This window comes from Pristis pectinata, chromosome 6 (assembly GCF_009764475.1).
Source record: "Pristis pectinata isolate sPriPec2 chromosome 6, sPriPec2.1.pri, whole genome shotgun sequence".
Lineage (NCBI taxonomy): Eukaryota > Metazoa > Chordata > Chondrichthyes > Rhinopristiformes > Pristidae > Pristis > Pristis pectinata.
In genome coordinates this window covers 28,927,456-28,945,903 of record NC_067410.1, presented here as the reverse complement: position 1 = coordinate 28,945,903, position 18,448 = coordinate 28,927,456, and the positions used below count along the sequence as shown (strand labels likewise).

The window sequence follows — 18,448 nt, the reverse complement described above, 5'->3', positions numbered from 1 at the left end:
ACCACTGTCAGTAAATCACAGGTGACTATTGCCTCCTGTGAATAGTGTTTACCTTAAGCGGATGCATTTAAATTAATGATTGAAAACATGTTAAGAAATCTGTTGATGATGTGCATGTTAGAAATATTGTTGCTTTTGTAAAGAAGGTAAAAAAAAAAGTCAAAAATGGAAGCTAAATAGAACTGTGTGTTAGCATGTCGTCTTTAGATCTCCCACCTAATGCAAAGAGAAAATTCATTTCTGTCTGTATTAGACTTCCATTAAAATAAGCATTGCAAGTTCTAATGAGAATGAGCTGGTGAAGCAGCCCTTTGGCCAATATTAAGTAAAGTCTTGAGAGGATGCATGGCTGAATAGTGTGGGGAATAAAAGTAATGTTGGTTCAATAGTGAATGTCCTTAAGAGGCTGGAGATAAAATGTGCTGTTAATGTACTGTGCTTGACCCGCTAGTGGATAATATTCAGTAAAAAAAAAGCTACAAACCATATCTTTGCCACTAACATCTCTCCTTTTCAGTATTTAGAGACTTCACCAAATTAGAAGGTCAAATGCTTAGAAAGATTGAAGTTGAGTAATTAACTGGCTTATTTTCTAGGTAGTGATCATGGAAGTTCAAGGTCTAAAATCTTTAGCACCAAATCGCATTGTTTATTGTACCATGGAAGTGGAGGGAGGAGAGAAACTGCAAACTGATCAAGCCGAAGCTTCCAAACCAACGTAAGTAGAATTGTAACTTTGCTTTATGTGTGCTGTAGGTGGTGTTTTCCATTCTTCTCTAAATAGCAACTGTGTGTCATTTTCCGACGAGGATGCTGGCCCGGAATTTGTCGATGTAATGATCCCATTTTTTAGTGTCCCTATGTTGCAAAGTTTTATGTGAAATCCAGGCACACTATTCTCACTGTGACAATATTAAGCCTCAATGGAGCGTCTTACAATCCCCTAAGACATGATTTCCACTAAACAATCTCCCTAGCCTGTAAGACTATCACTCCCTTAGAATAACATTTTAACAAATGTGGTTTTAAAACTGTATCAGTTTTAACCTCTTAAATATTTAATAATATTTTGCTTAAATTCCAAAGGTGTATGTTCCAGACTTTATATTGCTTTCTGTAAAATGTTTCAAGTTATTAATTGTAGATTCTGTTTTCTTGATGTGTTTTCTCTGGGAATTCTTCAAGCTGATTGGCTGCTCAGCCAGATGACAGACCCTACTGTTATTTGATGCAACAGATCTTCTACTTAAGGTGTTAGACTGTACGTCTTGTCAGTAAGATAGGAGATCACATGACAGAACACTGAATCTATTGTGGCCAAGTTTTTCAAGGTCAGCCAAGAGTGCTATCACCATACTGCTGACTGGAAAATCTGGGTCATTGTTTCAAGATTGGGAAATTTGCAATAATACGTGGGCCTTCACCGAAAGATTAATTATTTCCATGGACACATTGAGCCTTTGGTACAGATTAGGCAAAACCTGTGTGCAATTAGTGTTCTGAAATTTAATCAGGAATTTGATTGCCTGTTCAGCCACCCAATTGTAATGAGATTAAAAATATTTGTTTATTATTTCTTTACTGTTAAATGTCTATAAGAAATAATTTTTGAGTAATTAATCATGCAACACTATTTCAAGTTTTATAAAATGTTCAGTTTTGACCAATCTGGGGGAGTGAAGGGAAACATTATTAAAAATAGAAAAAAATGCAAAGATGTGGTAGGACAAGATTCCAAAGCTCAGATTTAAGAACATAGTCAGATTGCTGAGAACTGTACATCTTGATATCATGCGCTGAATTCGCGTGTTCTGTATACAGAAATTATTTGTCATCATCATGAGGCATTTTTTGTAAAAATAGCTTTCAAAATTAATTTTAATACACTTTATATTTAAAGTGGTGCATATTTCATTTTTAGAGCAAATTGTTTGATAGAAATTCAATTGCCATTTGCTTCAAAATATGGCATCTGAAAAATATTGGTAATGTGACAGCTGTTAACTTAACATAAACTGCATACCGCCACTGTCTGTGTTCTCTCTCCCAAGTACAAATACTGTGAGGAGAGTTTTGGTTCCCAGCAGGCAAGTGATTTAAATGGAGTGGATTCATTCCCACTTCTCTCTTTGGTTTTAAATGCCTACTTTTATGGTGCATCTTGTCGATTCAGGCTTTCTGCAGATGTCATAGCAACTGGACATTGACAACATTCATGCTTTTGAGCTCCTAGTTTTCCAGATATACATTCAGATCTTAGTTTGATTTTTCCAGACTGTACAGAATTGTATATTTCTTTGCTTGAATTTCATGGCTAACCCCAAAACTCTGAGTAAACTCTGTGTAATTTAGCAGTCTTTCTGAAAAGCACTGTGAAACAATGGCATCCTTTGCAGCATCTCGCACACTTCAGGTGCTTTTTACAAACTGAGGGACTTGTGGGATATATGTTCATTGGCCAAACTGTTCTTTCTTATGGTAGATTGGTCAAAGTCACAAATTGCAGATTGCATTAAACAATACAGTACATCTTTTCCCTGTGTGCTTTGAAATATTCTTTTTTCAAAGTGTTAATTTTCAAGATTATAAACCACTCCGAATTTTTACTTAAGCAGCAGCTCAGGTTCACAATAATAATAATACAAAATAACAAATGTTCTGGCCATCCCATTTTCAAATTCATACTTGGTTCTGATAATTTGAAGAACTTTGTAATTTTAAGTTCTGAATTTCTTTTAGTTTGGTTAACCTCAAAACAATTCCATGCTCTGTGTGTGTGTGTGTGTATGTATGTATGTGTGGGTGTGTGTGTGTGTGTGTGTATATATATATATATATATATACACACACACACACACACACACACACACGCACACAGAATCACAAACTTGTTAGATTATTTATAGTTTTGTTCCCATTGTATTTTGAATGCTCGGATTGTTGGGACAATGAGACCAGTGAAATTGTGGTGAAGGCAACACATCATTTCTGGAAAAAGATGACCAGTTGCTAATGGAATATAAGAATGATTATTACAGTTTTCTCCTTTTCAGGGGCGTTTTGAACACAACCTATAGTGTCTGGGTTTCAAAACATCATCTGATGGCTGCATACACGTTTGTGGCACAAGTCCCACTGTCACCATATTTGCAAATAGATAACATCCAGTGTATGTATGCAAGTAAGCAAATCATGATGCCAGTCTGCTGCAAAGTGCTGCCATTTTGTAGGTCCCCATCTGAGATAATGCCATCTATTAATCAAGTATGTCTGCACATTGTGTATATTAGGAAGATCCCCCCACCCCCAACAACCAAACAATGCTATTTGCTTGGATCATTTGCTACCATCGGGTTAATTTCTAATGACTTCGGCTGACTGTTACCATGATTGTGCAAGGGTTGGTGCTTTGTACAGTTCTTTAAAGTTGCTAGAACCTATAGGGAGTGATGTGCCAGGTGGTGAAGGATTTTGTCCCAACTTAAAACTTACTGCACAAACCAGTTGCTTGCAAACATGGATGCATTAGTTGGCATTCTCTTTAGAATTTATCACAACCAGTAGAATGAGCAGATGGAATGTAGTGCAGCACAAACTAGGGGAAGAGGACCTAAGAGGAGAGGCCTCTCAGCAGGAGGATACATCATCCTAGGATGCTCTGGAAGTCATTGTCTTCCATGAATCACATGAGGAACAGTGTGCAGGATATCTGTACTTCATTCAAGATGCTCCTCTGAAATCCTGGTAGCATTATACCTCGCCTTTAAGGGATGCAGGCTGACCTTAAATAGAATAATATGCTGGACACAGATGTGTTCAAGATGTTACCTTAGATTTGGAAATCTAATACTGAGCAAACATCTGTCTCTAATTCTTGCTAAACAGTAGTGATGCTCAGTCACAGGTTAAACAGCTAAACATTACATTGAAGTGATCTCACAATGACAAATGTACATGTACATTTTTGATTATATTAATTAGGGCTAGATCATTCACCTCTTATAGGGCTGTCAACTGGCTCAATTAAAAATAATTAAACTCGTAATAATTATCTGGTGCATATGAAACAGGAAAATGAGGTGCTGCTTATGGAATATTTAGCTTTTTTATCATGTAGTTACAAAGTAACACTTGGTAAGACAGTGTAAATAAGTGATGACATTTTGTAATTGCATTAAAGAACTGTGCCAATAACAAACTTAGTGAAAGAACTGTGATGATACAGATAGGAAATTTAGCTTCTTCATAGTCTCTGTAATCGCACCTTTTCCATCACATGGTCAGCACCTCAGGCACTCTCATCGATGGATTGGTAGAAGTGTTGGATCAGGTAATCCACAGAGCATAGGGGAGATGGGGATGTTAGGGTTGGAAGCAAATGTGCCACTTCCCAGCAGAGGTCCAGGAGAAGACTGTCCCTGGCTTCAAAATTGTGGGGGTCCAAAGTTCTTGAAAGGATGTGCAAGAAACATCACATCTACGTGCAGCTCTCTAAGTCAGTTTTCAAGGGTATGTAGCAAATGACAATTGTGTCTCTTGCATTTTCAACCCTCATTTGTCAAAACATCATCAAAACATTTCTTTGTTGTAGGCATTGATGGTGTGTTGTAGCATTTCTGGAATCTGTAAAATGCCCAGTTTCAGAAATGATCTCATGTCAGTCAGTGCCACTTTGTCAGTGACAGTACATGTAATGTCCTGTTGGTACATGGAAAACTGCCTTCTGGACCCTGCTGCTGGGATGCAGGCTGCTGCTTGGGCTTCAGATTCGTAATCATCATTAGCCCATCTAATACAGTAGGGGGTTGGATGCAGATCCAGAGTCCATCTGATCCAGTGGTCAGTTAGAATACAGATGCAGGATGCAGTGAAGTGGCAATGACTGCGGTTGACTCTAAAGTGGCTGCTCATGACCCATTTTGCAGTCCAGGAACCAGATGCCAGGTGTTTTGTCCGACCACCAAACTTAAGGACAGCTTCTACCCCACTGTGAGAAGACTATTGAATGGTTCCCTTATACAATGAGATGGATTGTGACCTTACGATCTACCTTGTGACCTTGCACCTTATTGCACTGCACTTTGTAGCTGTGACACTTTACTCTGTACTGTTATTGTTTTTACCTTTACTACATCAATGCACTCTGTACTAACTCAATGTAACTGCACTGTGTAATGAATTGACCTGTACGATCGGTTTGTAAGACAAGCTTTTCACTGTACCTCGGTACAAGTGACAATAATAAACCAATACCAATACCAATACTTTCAGAGCAGCAATCCAATATAGCACATGGTCTGTGGCAATGGGCGGAAGTCCCAGCGATACAGATAGCAAAGGCTGTCTCCCAGGGCATGTTCAGACACCAGGAGAAATAATTCTAAGGAAAGATGAATTTGTGTTTGGTTCACTCAAGAGATTATATTAAAGAACAACCCATTCTTATGTTTTTTTATGTGAAATTGCTGGAGTTAAGAATTTAACTTATCTGCAGTGGATATTTTCAAAGGTCCAATGGCATCAGTCTTTACCATAAGATGTCTGAGCATCTTACTCTTATGGGTAGTTGACTCCTATAACTCAATGTCTACTTACCTAGTAGCATAAATCCAGGATATTAAAATAGCATCTCCTTTCAGCCCAAACCAGATATGCCTTTTGCATGCAGGTTTCTTCAATCTCCTTATAGGTAGAATAGATTAATTAGATGAGGTGAAGTATAGGTCAAATCATAAGCAGCTTTATTCCATGGTAAATTGAAATGTGCAGAACATTAGACAAGATCCGAGTTGCTTATTTCAAAAAAAGTATGGCTTATACTAGAGTACTACCACTTAACAATGACTTCCTGTAACTTTGTGCAGTGGATCAGTAGAACTGTGAGCAATGCATCAGAACTCATCAGTGATTAATAAATGTCCTCTGTTCACTGAGATCAGATTATAGACATGTACTTCACAGTTTGTTAGCTTGTTTTAAAGTTATATGTACAGTCTATTTGTAGTTTTCTATTTCTTAACCGTGATTATTCCAATGACAGATATATACATATATATATAATATATGCATTAATACATTAATATCTACAGTATTATTGCTGAATATTGCCAGATTTTTTTTCATAACTGTATATTGGGTATTACTGTGTAAATGTGCATTAGGACTGTTTTTACAGTCATTGAGTTGTCACAACATTCAAGTGCAAAGTGGGTGGACTAAGTTGAATTAACAGTATGAGCTTTCAACTGCACACTGAATTGCACGTAAGAAATTTTCCAGAGGTTAATGTGATCATATTTTTGTCGCTCAGCTAACAATTTATGTATGTGTTGAAAACAGCATGCCGCTAATCACTGCTTCAGATCTCTAAACAAAAGGATAAATACATTTTCAGTAGTCGGAAAATATTAGCAGAGGTTGTTACATTGCCAGCATGCTAGAAGGCAGGGTGAATCACTCCCAGTGCTAACAGAACAACCTTATTATTAATGATCCCACTTTTACATTTGTACAGAATATCAAAAGAACAGTTCAAGGCCATGATCTCAGATACAACCCACTCTTTTCCTGTTTGTTTTCTGTTTGGCATTGACAGATGTCATTCAAAATGAAAATTGAAATTATCACAATATATAGGTAACATATATCCAATATCCACTGTTAAAGTCTATTTCACAAGGGTATTAGGAAAGGAATTTGCGATCCCAGAGAATTTGTCTTGTATTCTCTATGTAAGAAGGCAATTATTTTGCGATGTTCGGATTTATTTAAGACAGTTTAACTATAGTTCGGAAGCGCTGTGAACAGTGTCAGCAGACATGTATATGACATACCATCACTATCTTAATTCAGATGTTTGCTCATGTAACATCACTTAATTGATGCCAATTGCAGAAAAGGAATGCCATATGAACTCATTAAATTCAATCTGCTAATGTCTCCTACTGCAACTTCTATTCGATAGTATGATATCCAAAAGGGAAAATAATGTGCATTTATAGAAATATCATCTTGAATATCATTGTAATTAAAATTTTGAAAATTAGTTGAGTCTAAAGCATGAAACACTTGCAGCTAAATCTATGAATTAATTAACATGTGAACAGTAGGTATCTTTTATTCTAATTGGTAAAGATGAGTAATAGCCCAATAAAATATTTTTATTTTTACAGTCTTTGGACTGGAATTTCCTCAGCTATCACACTCCAAATATAGCTCTACTGAAGAACTGGATCAGGTATAATGGGCCAAGTTGAGATCATTTTGTAATTCTGTGAAATTGGGTGAGATAGTATCTGAGATAGCAGAGATAATCAGCTGGGACCTATCTTCACTCTTGTTGCCCTCACAGGATCACTGATGAATACCTGTTCACTGTTCTTCACATGTAGATTCCTGGAGGTGAAGGAAAGAAGCAATGGTATGGATTCTCGGACATTTCCTTCTTAATCCTCACTTCTTTCTGCTGCTTCCCAGGACCATTAAAAAAAAGCCTGGGGTTTCAGTAGAAATTATTTGAAGCATTATAAATAATCAGGATTTGCTTGAGCCTTTATCTTGTTCCAATTATCCTTGGCTAACCTCTGAAATAAAAGGATCAATGCAATCTTTAAGGCCATGACTTCCTGGCTGTTTTAGTTTAGCTGCAGCACCAAGTGGAACCTGCTGATCACCACTTGCATCCTCCTGCCTGTTGGTCAGAGCTACAGGATGGTTTGGGCATCCGATGAAAGTCCCACCTGGAGCCTATGGGGCAGGCTTTGTCTTTAAATTTCTGTGGTTTATTGCATAAAAAGGCTAATAGTTGATTCAATCTACTTTTTTAGTACATGCTTAATTGTGCTAGAAGTGCACCAGAAGTCAGAGACCTGAGACTGACCTTAAGTTTGACCCTGGGCCTTATCAGTTATTGGTACTAATGTACAGGCAAGCATTAAATGGGCAGTCAGGGCTAGCTGGCACTTAGTCCGGTGTCTTTTTGGATCAGCTGGGGTGGACAGCAGAAAAATGAGAAGGAGAAATTGGAAACCGGATGTGGTTCTTGAAAGTTCAATGGAGTTGAGAAGGACAATCTTGATGCCAATTCTAGGAAGAGAGCATTTTCCTACAGAATCATGTGTTTCTGCTTACTGTCCATCTGAACAGGAAGTCTAAGAGAATTGTGACTGCTATGGTATTTTATCCAGGGACCTACATGGTTTCCATCAGTAATTCCCTGCACTGGGTGAAATAAAAGAACTGATGTGACGTTCAATTCTCTGTTATTTTTTCTATGGGGAAAATAGTCGATCTGTTGGTCCTGGTGAACAAAGCATTTAAGGCATGCTTGACTGGTCTGAACATTGCTTATTGACTGGTGTTGCAAATACACCTGTGATTGTTTGAAGGCAGAAACATTAAAAGTTCAGTGATCCTCATTGGCATCAGCAAGACCATCATCATGCCGAGATTGATTCTTGCTTAAATTGCAGTGTACAGTTCAGTCTCTTCCAGGGAGGCTATATGCACACACTGAGATCTCATTTTAAAGGTTCCAAGTGACTTATATAAGATACACTGTTCACAGTGGACATCTATCACATTCAAATCACGTACCAAAGTGATAGCCAACAGGTATTGTATAATTGACTGGGGCTCTAGAAAGTACCTGTCTGATTTCACGAACTACTTTTTTGTTTGGAAAGAGAGGCAAGAATTTGAGAATTATTTTTGACCATGGTATCTCAGTTAGCTTCACTTTTCCAAGGCTCTTGCGTTCCAGCCCCAAAAGTGAAATTGAATACAGCCTATCAGGGAGTTTACTTCACTGGTGTTGCCAAGAGGCATTTTTTAATAGAGGGTGGTTCATGTTATAATTAAACATAGGACACAAAATGTTCAGCATTTGGATGCTGCGAGCAGCAATGCAACATTAGCTCTATTGTACAGTTGTTTATGTTCACTATTGTAGAATTTAGATTAATCTATTTGAGGACGAATTTTGTTTTCACTAAGAGTATCCCACACCTCATGGATGTCTAAATTGTTGATCATTACTCGAGAATGGCTAAAATGTGACCCCGTACAAGACTGAGTACTTGAGGCAAATATCAAAGATATGGAAACAAGATTGCCATGGGGGGGGGAGGGGGGAGAGATAGGAACAGAAATGCTGATAGAATGGGAGGAGAATTGGGTGGAGCTGCAAATATTACAGAATGGTATGTGAGTAGCTCTTTTATGTTTAAAGAGCAGTCCTACTTTGTAAACCTTTAAATGTTACAGTTTAAAAGGTATCCATGGCAAAACAGTTTACAAATTTTGGACAAAATCATATACTATCTTGTCCAGGAGAAAATAGAGTTGGATTGTGGAGCTAGCTTTAATTTAGAATAAATTCTCCAGGAAATATCAGATTTGATGAGATTTCCAGTTCATACATAGTATGGAAAGAAAGGTATGCAGTTGCTTTGTGTGCATTCCCAGTTAATGTGTAATGGAAACACCCTGTGAAATGCATATTTTAACACCATGTTGCACAGCCTCATCTTGACAGAATTGTTTTGATGCTGACACGTGGTGCATCGTGTGCTGCTACTTACAATGGCTGCCATTTTCTAGGCTTCTTTCTTGGGACTGGTGCACAGGAGCCCTCTTTTTGCAGATCACTTGTGGCAACTGTTCCAGTTTTAGAATTAGAAGTCATGCAGTTCTTCCTCATTGTAGCTCCCTAAATGCTTCACATTAAAAATTTCAGTCTGTACCTCTTGACTGTGTGGAACAGTATTATAAATTGATGATCTTATGCAGTAATGCGGGGCCTTCACCTTCCCAACTGTATGAGTGTCTGACAGTCGGCTCAGTTTCCACTGGGAGCTCAGCATGTTGAACAAAACATGGACGCTCCTGCTCAATTGGTTGTGCCAACTCTGAGCAAGTGCTAATTGCATATTGCACATTGCATAGGCACTGACACCTCTGCTGTCAACATGTGATGGCAATCTACAAATCTTGCTCATCCGTTCCAAGTTTGTTAATTATTTTGCACTTCCCAGACATCAGAGCAATCTGATTCATTAGATTAGCTCTAAGTTTGGTTTTTTTTCTGTAATGCCCCAGTAACTATCATTAACATCTGGTTGCTTAACAAAAGAGCTACTTACTCCATAGAATTTACCATTTGGAAACCCGCTGATCCAACTGACTCTTCTGCTTCACCTGAGTTTCCTCTTGCCCTACTTTATCTATCACAATCTGTTTCTCCTCCACTGCCCTTATTATTTATAAAATTATCTTCATTCCTTTCAAAGATATCTATACTATTCACATTGGTTGGAATGCAAAACTGGTAGTCATTTTTTTCTAAACTTATACGGGTTGTGGGTGTTACCTTCACACTTGTGGGGATGTTTGTAGTTAGCTGCTGCCATGGATACTGTTGAACTTAGTGGGGAACTTCGGCTAGTAGCATTCCCTTGAGCCTGCTGCCCTTGCCCTTTTTGGTGGTATTAGTTATGGGTTTGGGAGGTGTTATAGATGAAGCCTTGACCATTTTTTTTGTATTAATGATTATCTTACATTTCTAGCCCTTGGTATTGGACTCCCCTGTAAGCGAAATATTTTAACTACATATAATCCTATCGAACCCACTTACAATTATAAAATTCTCTGTTAGGGCCAGCTCATGCTTAAATATATTGACATTAATTTTTCATTTAAATTCCTTTTGCATTTACATATACTCACTCTGCTGGTTTAACAAATGGCACCCTTGCAGTGATAAGGTAAATTCAGAGATTTTGGAGCCAATTTTATGTATCTCTGTTTAGTGGAAACTAGATGTGTGCAGAGGTAGAAAAAGTAAACTGGGACTTTCGGCATGTTAACTTTTCAGTGAATGCAAAGGTTGACGTCCCTCTACTACTGCATCTGTGCGTACACAAGAATTTCCAGGTATATTCCATCAATAGCATTGTTTTCTGTATGGGTCCACCTGTTAACTTGCTCCATTGAAGAAATGAATAAGACATCCCAAGTCTTTTGGGTGTTCTTTAAGTGTGATGTCATAAAGATCATGTCTGCCATTTTGGTGTGGGGCCTGAGAGGTAAAGAGTTCTCTGTCAGCCCAGAAGTGGGAAGGAGTCACTGTGAACCAGGAGAAGGACAAGTAGATTCATATTTTCATTCTGTTCAGTGCACAAGGGAATGTAGGTGTGCTCCTCTAGGTCTTCCAAAAAGACTTAAGTTTCTTATTTGTATTACCTACTGGGATTACCTTCCATGTGCCGTATAGCTGGTGCTGGGAATTCAAAGAGCTTAATACCGTACAAGGAGGATCTCCAGATATCTATCTACATGACGTGTTAGTAAATATTCACATTGCAGATTGAGATGAAAAGTCTGAGTAGAATTAAACTAGAGAATATTCCTGCAAAAGAAACAACATACACTTATTGAAAGGTCTGCTTTGACTGAGCTTGAAAGCTTACATAAATGTTAGAAGCTGCAAAATGAGAAAATGTTGTTATTGGAAACTTTATTGCCACCTAGAGGTACATTTCATAATGACATAACCTGAGCATGCCTTGTGTTATATCATTAGACTGCTTGGTATTACTATAACAATTGTCAAAAGCCACCTGAAACTTCTGGTTTATACTAGCCACAAAGAGTGACAAATAACATCTGTAAGAGCCACGACAATATCTTAAGGCATGAGATAATCAGATAAAAAGTGTACATTGCGTGTGCGAATTCGAGTGCACCCATGGGTGCAGCAGATGGGCTACAGCAGTTGTTTCAGTCAAAGGCCCCTAGCTGAAAATTTCACGTGTCCTACATCCCGGGGGCGATAATTGAGCACTCCACATCTTCCAAATTTGTGCTGCCTGATTACACCTTTTAGAAACTAAGATGATGCCCATTGGTGACCACAGGCCTAATTGAGCAGGAGTTTTGGCTAACGGAGTGGGCATTGGTATCTTGGCATGTGGGAAGATAGGTGTGGTTTGGGAGTTGTGGAACCTGTCATTTTGGCAATTAATCGGTGATGGAGGATTGGGATCTTGGTGTGTCAAAAGATGGAGTAGGTCAAGGGTATCTATGAATATTTTGGGAACATGGCACATTGGAAAATATGTGTGATAGGGGGTGGGAAGGTGGGGAATCGGGCCCTTGTGTGTCAGAGAGTGAGGAATCAGAAACTTGGTATATGTCATTGGGGAGATATTCTGGAATCCAGCATTTGGGAAACTGGGCCCTAGGATTTCCAATAAGATGGGAGTCTGGGAGAACTGGAGATCATGGGGTGATGAATGGGTTTGGTGCAGTACAGGGATGGGGTTAACCCAAGGGAATTAACTGAGTTATTTGGCCAGTGCACCAGCCTGGAGGTGTGCTGGTAAGAACATGCTGTCCTGAGAGCACTCAATGGCCCCAGGACCATGTGGTGCAAGCTCTCCTGCAGTATTCTCAGGGGAATGGGGAACGTCACGCCATGGGAACAAGGGTGACTCACACCATGGGAACAAGGGTGACTCACGCCACGAAGAGTCCACGCTTCCGGACTGATGCATAATGCCCTGGAAATTGTCGTCATCTCATTTCACATTGGAAGAAAATCAATTTTCAGCAGCATAATGCTACAAAGCAATTTCTAATGCAATTAGGTGTCTACGCAGTAAGGTATTAAATACATGTCAGAAACTATTATAGGTCTCAATCGTAAAGGCCATGGCTCTAACCTACTTTAGAAAATATTTTGAGGTCTGCCTTGGGCTTGGTCAGACAAGTATATCATTTTTGATTTCATGTATGCCTCCATTCCCACATACCCATCATCAGAGACCTCCTGGTATAACATTGCCATCACTGCTGCTTCCTCTGAAACCCTCATCCATGCCTTTTTCCAGATTGTAAGGCTCTTCTGACCCATCAGCCATTTTTTTAAACATAAACTCATCAGACATCTTGCTGGCTATATCACCTCTCTTGCTCTGAGCTTTACGTACATGTGACCCCCACTCTTACTAGCATCCAATCCACTAGCACTTGCATTTCTAGCCCTCAAATCTAAATCCATTCATGTCACTGTTTCTATAACCTCCATCCCTACAAGCCCTTGCACAACTCCCCATTCTTTGGATGATGTCCTCGTACCCTCCTGCTTTATTGGCAGGGGCATCGGCCACACAGGCTCCCCATTTCATAATTTCCTCCCCAAACCCATCCAAGTCTCCATGCCACTCTTCTTAAGGATTTATCTCCACTGAATTGCTCCTAGTGTGTGCATTTCCCATGCATTTGTTTTTGTTTCATTACATTTTATGTCTTGAGACATTTTATTATGTTAAAAGTGCTATAAGGGGTTTCATATCAAAGAAAGTGGTTAGTGTTTGATAGATTTGCAAGCTCAGAGATTTTGTGTAAGTGGAGCCAAAAGACATTGTTTGAAGCCATTCCACATTTTTTTTAAACAAGGATTGGTAATGTATGTTTAATACAACATGAAAACAGAATGTACAGTGAGTGGTTACTTATGTGTTGAGTTTAAAGTTGGATGAGTAAGATATTTATTACAAACCTATAACAACAATGGTTGCTGATATTTTGCAGGATACTTCAGTCTGTTTAAAGTACAAATTCAAGTGAGAGTGTATAGTAGATGAAAATTAATTTGGATGAGTTTAAACTTTTACTGGACTCTTTTAGCAGGAATCCCAGATTAGCAATGAATCCAGATGACCTTCTCTGCTCTACCCACCATTTCCTTAGCTTCCATACTCTCTTTCAACTGGACTAATTGTAAGGCTCAAGCTGAGCACAGCAAATTCAGCATTGACGTGACTATCTTTGAAATGCTTTAGAATGTGTGGCTAAGCCACTCTCTGGATAAATTTGCTGGCCATTGGAAAAGCACACTGATCAACCTCAAAATAAGAGCTAAGTAGTACAGATGCTGGAAATCTAAAATAAAATGCTAAAAGTACTGACATGGTCTGGCAGCATCCAGAGGGAGCAGAGCCCCAGATTGATGTCCTTCTATCCGAATCTTTACTGTGAGCTAAAGGCTGATTTAACTCTTTAATCTCCACTTTGTTGGCATTTCGAATTTAAGGCAGCCATCTGCTCACCACACCATATTGCATTTGGGTCCTAACTGGTCATTGGACCTTGCCTTTTACATATTGTGAGGCCTTTGCCCTGCTGTGTCCACCTCCATGGCATTGCTACCATTGACAACAATTGCTTCTCACTCCCCACTACATCCCTCACTGCTCCAGATGGTGAGTAGTGTAGAATAAAACCTGGAATCTAGATTGCAAATCTAGATGAACCTATTGGATACTTCCAAAGTCAATACTGTGGAGAGAAAATACCAACTAGAATAAATAGGCCAACTCAACTTATTCCCAGCTGTAGGAGCTCATCCCTCCTCGGAGGCTAAGTGCAGCACTACTCGCAAAGCTTGACTGTTCTACATATCCAAAAAGAACAAGTGATGTTTAACTTCCACCTGAAGTCAACTTCCAAAGCCCAATCTTGGAGCTTAAAAACATAAGCTGTTGTCTCCCCTCCACCATCTCACCAAGCCTCACCAGTGCAGCAAAGGAGATGCAAAATTCCACCAAGCCAAACAGCTGTCTTCTATTGGCTACAATTTCTCAGATGTGCAGATATTAGAGCTTTATCAGCAGTTAGCTAATATTGAAAGTTTCTGGTGGAATTTAAATTTGACCACATTTGAAGTGTTATCTGACGTGTTTTTAATAAGACCATAAGATATAGGAGCAGAATTAGGCCATTCAGCCCATCGAGTCTGCACCGCCATTCAATCATGGCTGTTTTTTTTTCTCAACCTGTTTCCCACCTTCTCCCCTCAACCCTTAAGCCTCTTTACCAATCAAGAACCTATCAATCTCTTCCTTAAATACACCCAATGACTTGGCCTCCACAGCCCTCGGTGGCAACAAATTCCACAGATTCACCACCCTTTGGCTGAAGAAGTAACTCCTCACTTCAGTTTCAAAGGATGTCCCTTTATTCTGAGCCTGTACCCTCAGATCCTAGACTCTCTTACTAATGGAAACATCCTCTCCACATCCACTTTATCCAGGCTTTTCAGTATCCAGTAGGTTTCAATGAGATCTCCCCTCATCCTTCTGAAATCCATCGAGTACAGGCCCAGAGATATCAAATGCTTCTCCTAGGTTAAGCCTTTCATTTCTGGGTTCACTTGGGGTGGTTATGCATAATCTCACATTTTTTAATAAAGTTTTGGGGGATTATGCTGCTGCTTGCATGGATGCCATCACACATGCCCCTATCTGAATTTTAACTTTTTTTCCCTCTCCATGGATACTCCCTAAATCTTTGCCGCAGTTTTGGTTTTCATTGTCAGTTTTCCTATAACTGAAGAATTTTGTTTTGATGTTAAGATCAACCAGCATGCTTCCCTTGCCTAGAAGTTCTTTTCCAATTTATTGTGAGGATCTCTGCAAGCTCAAAGATTGTCCATGACTTTCATACTCTGTAGTTCCTGTAAACTGGTGTATCTCATTCAACCAGTTTAGGGTAACCCCGGTGGATTACAACAGCCACCCCTAAAAATACTATAAACCCTCATTTAAATAAATCTAAATCAGCTCCTTGGGGCTCTGCATGGAGAGTTCCACACCTGGAGGCACTGATCAACCTTTCTCATCAGAGTGGCTCCAGTGGAAGCTTAAAGACTTTAAAGAAATGCTTCAGCCCCATGTCATCCATTGAAAGGTCAATTTGCTCAGGATGGCAAACCTGCCAGTGCTGCAGCCTTTCAGGTACTCAAGGCCCTTTTACATTGGAATTGAATCAGTTTGCAAAATCTACAGTACTATTCAGGGCGAGTACAGGTAGGGTCTTCATAGAGAGTCATGCATCATAGAAAGAGAAACAGGGCATTCAGCCCTTTGAATATGTGCTGACCATCAAGCACTCATTCACACTACTCCCATTTTATTCTTCCCACGTTCCCATAAACTCCCCCCACATTCTATCACTCATCTACATACTAGGACCCATTTACACTGGCTGATTAACCCACCAACCCATGTGTCATTGGAAGCAAATTGGAGCACCCAGAGAAAACCCATGCGGTCACAGGGAGGATATACAAATTCCACACGGGCATTTGCAGAGGTCAGGATTGAACCTGGGTCTCTGAAGCTATGAAACATCAGCTCTACCAACTGTGCCACTCTCTCCATCAAATTTGCTGACTCTTCTTCTCGGAAGTTACAGTAGAGTTTATTCAAGGCACAGCACAAGTAATGCCCCAATGACAAAAGAAAAGCTAATCAATGGCTCCAGATGTGGAACTCCCCACACAGAGCCCCCATGGAGGGAATTTAAAGTTACTTAAGTGAGGGCTTATAGTGCCAATGCACTGCAGTCCCAGAGGTTCTGCTTGTAATCCATCAGGGATAGCTAAACTAGTTGAATGACATTTACAGGAACAACTGAGACCAAAATATGTGGATTGCCTTTGAGCTTGCAAAAATCCTTGAGCTAAATTGGAAAAGAACTGAGGAATTTTAATTTAACTGTTCATCCAAAATGGTTCATTAGCTAAGAGACAGTAGTATTAGCTTTGGCACCCTGAGATACTAAAGCACCAAATTGTACTTTCAGCCACATCAAGAAATTTGAAGGACCAGGTGTGACTTCTTCAAATGGGCATTCCTTTGATTGCCTTTGGAACATGAGGGAAAAGGAAAAGAGGAATTTAAACGCATGCAAGTTCTAAGCGGTTATTAGCAAGAGCCCTATGTTATTAGAGTGGGCTTCACCAAAAGGCCATACAGAATTCCTGGCATGCTACATGATGACCAGGCTGTCAGCTTTGTCTGCAAGGTTGTCCCTGTGTTTGACCATTGGCTCATCTATGACATTCATACTCCATTATTGTCATGCTTCTCTGGCCTATTGCTGGACTTTCAAACAAATGAAAGCTACTTAAAAGTTGCTCTTATTTTTCAAAAAACCTCAGCTCATAACTTCCACTTCGAGGTCTGGATCACAAATGTATATTTGGAGCAGAATTAGTGCTGAAAAGATCAGTGAGTGCAAGTCCAAACTCATGCATTCAGCACGAGTGTAATACGTTTTCTTGGAATTCCATGACCCTGACCTTTAGTAGGTTTTGCAAAGAGGAAATGAAGTGCAGTACACATGCAGTAAAGCTCGGTATGATGATAGCTTGTGAACCAGCCAGCTGCAGATTGATTTTAGATTATTTTTGTTTGTTATATTCTTTTTTAAACCACTGAAGATTATTTTATACAGGATGTTGGCCTAAGAATATTATCATTTGGCACACTGTTTATCTATGATTCAGAGTCATAGAGTACTACAGCACAGAAATAGGCCCTTCAGCCCATCTAGTCCATGCTGACCTGATCTTCTGCCTAGTCCCACCTACCTGCACCCCGACCATATCTCTCCAAACCCCTCCCATCCATGTACCTATCCGAACTTCTCTTAAATGTTACAATTGAATCCGCATCCACCACTTCTGGTGGCAGTTTGTTCCACACTTGCACCACCCTCTGAGTGAAGAAGTTTCCCCTCAAATTCCTCTTAAATATTTCATCCTAAACCTATGACCTCTAGTTCTAGTCTCACCCAACCTGAGGGGAAAAATCCTGCATGCATTCACCCTATCTATACCCCTCATAATTTTGTATACCTCTAGAACATCTCCCCTCATTCTCCTGCGCTCCAGGGAATAAAGTCCTTACCTATTCAACCTTTCTCTGTGACTAAGATTCATGATAGAATCTTATTGAAAATTGATCATTACATACCACAAACTTTCCCAAAATGCACTGAATAGTTTCTGAATCCACCATGCACATGGCATGCACACATAAAGGCTTCTGGAACCAGTGAAGTTAATAGCATATAGTGTCTATTTCTTTGGATTCATTTCAGGATCTGAGCATCACCGGCAAGGCAAGCACTTATTGCCTAATTACCCTTCAAAAGTTGGTGGTGATCCACTCTCTTGAGTCACTGCAGTTCTTCTGGAAAAGGTGCTTCTTTCTGCTATTAGAGAAGGGGTTCCAAAATTTATGGGTGCCACTTGCATTAGATTCAGTTACAAGTGTAATGACACAGGCTACTCATGCAACAAATATGAGGCTTGCTTCAGCAATAATTGGAAGGGACCTGGAATGTCACATAGAGCGTGACATTTGGAAATACCTACCAGCAGGTTCTCCTTGGGTATCAGCACTGCCTGCTTGCAAGCCCAATTCCTCCTCTCAATCCAAAACCATGCAATCACAACCCTCCTCAATGCCTTATCCAATCAAATCCTTATGGCCCTAATTGTTCTCCCAACTGAACTTCCAAGATGCTCCCCAGATTCCTGTCAGATACCTGTCCTCCTGAAGATTCTCCCCTCATGGGTGCCTGTCCACTTGTGAAA

General features: G+C 39.6%; 1 protein-coding gene across 4 annotated transcripts in view; it reads left to right on the top strand.

Annotated features, from left to right (window-relative positions):
* Positions 1-18,448, top strand: part of cadpsa (Ca2+-dependent activator protein for secretion a) — a 337,975-nt gene that overhangs the window by 119,524 nt on the left and 200,003 nt on the right. For all 4 annotated transcript variants that reach the window (XM_052017899.1, XM_052017896.1, XM_052017897.1 and 1 more), the window contains exon 6: positions 597-718. In XM_052017899.1, coding sequence (XP_051873859.1) covers positions 597-718 — 122 coding nt within the window. The remainder of the gene's footprint in view (positions 1-596; positions 719-18,448) is intronic.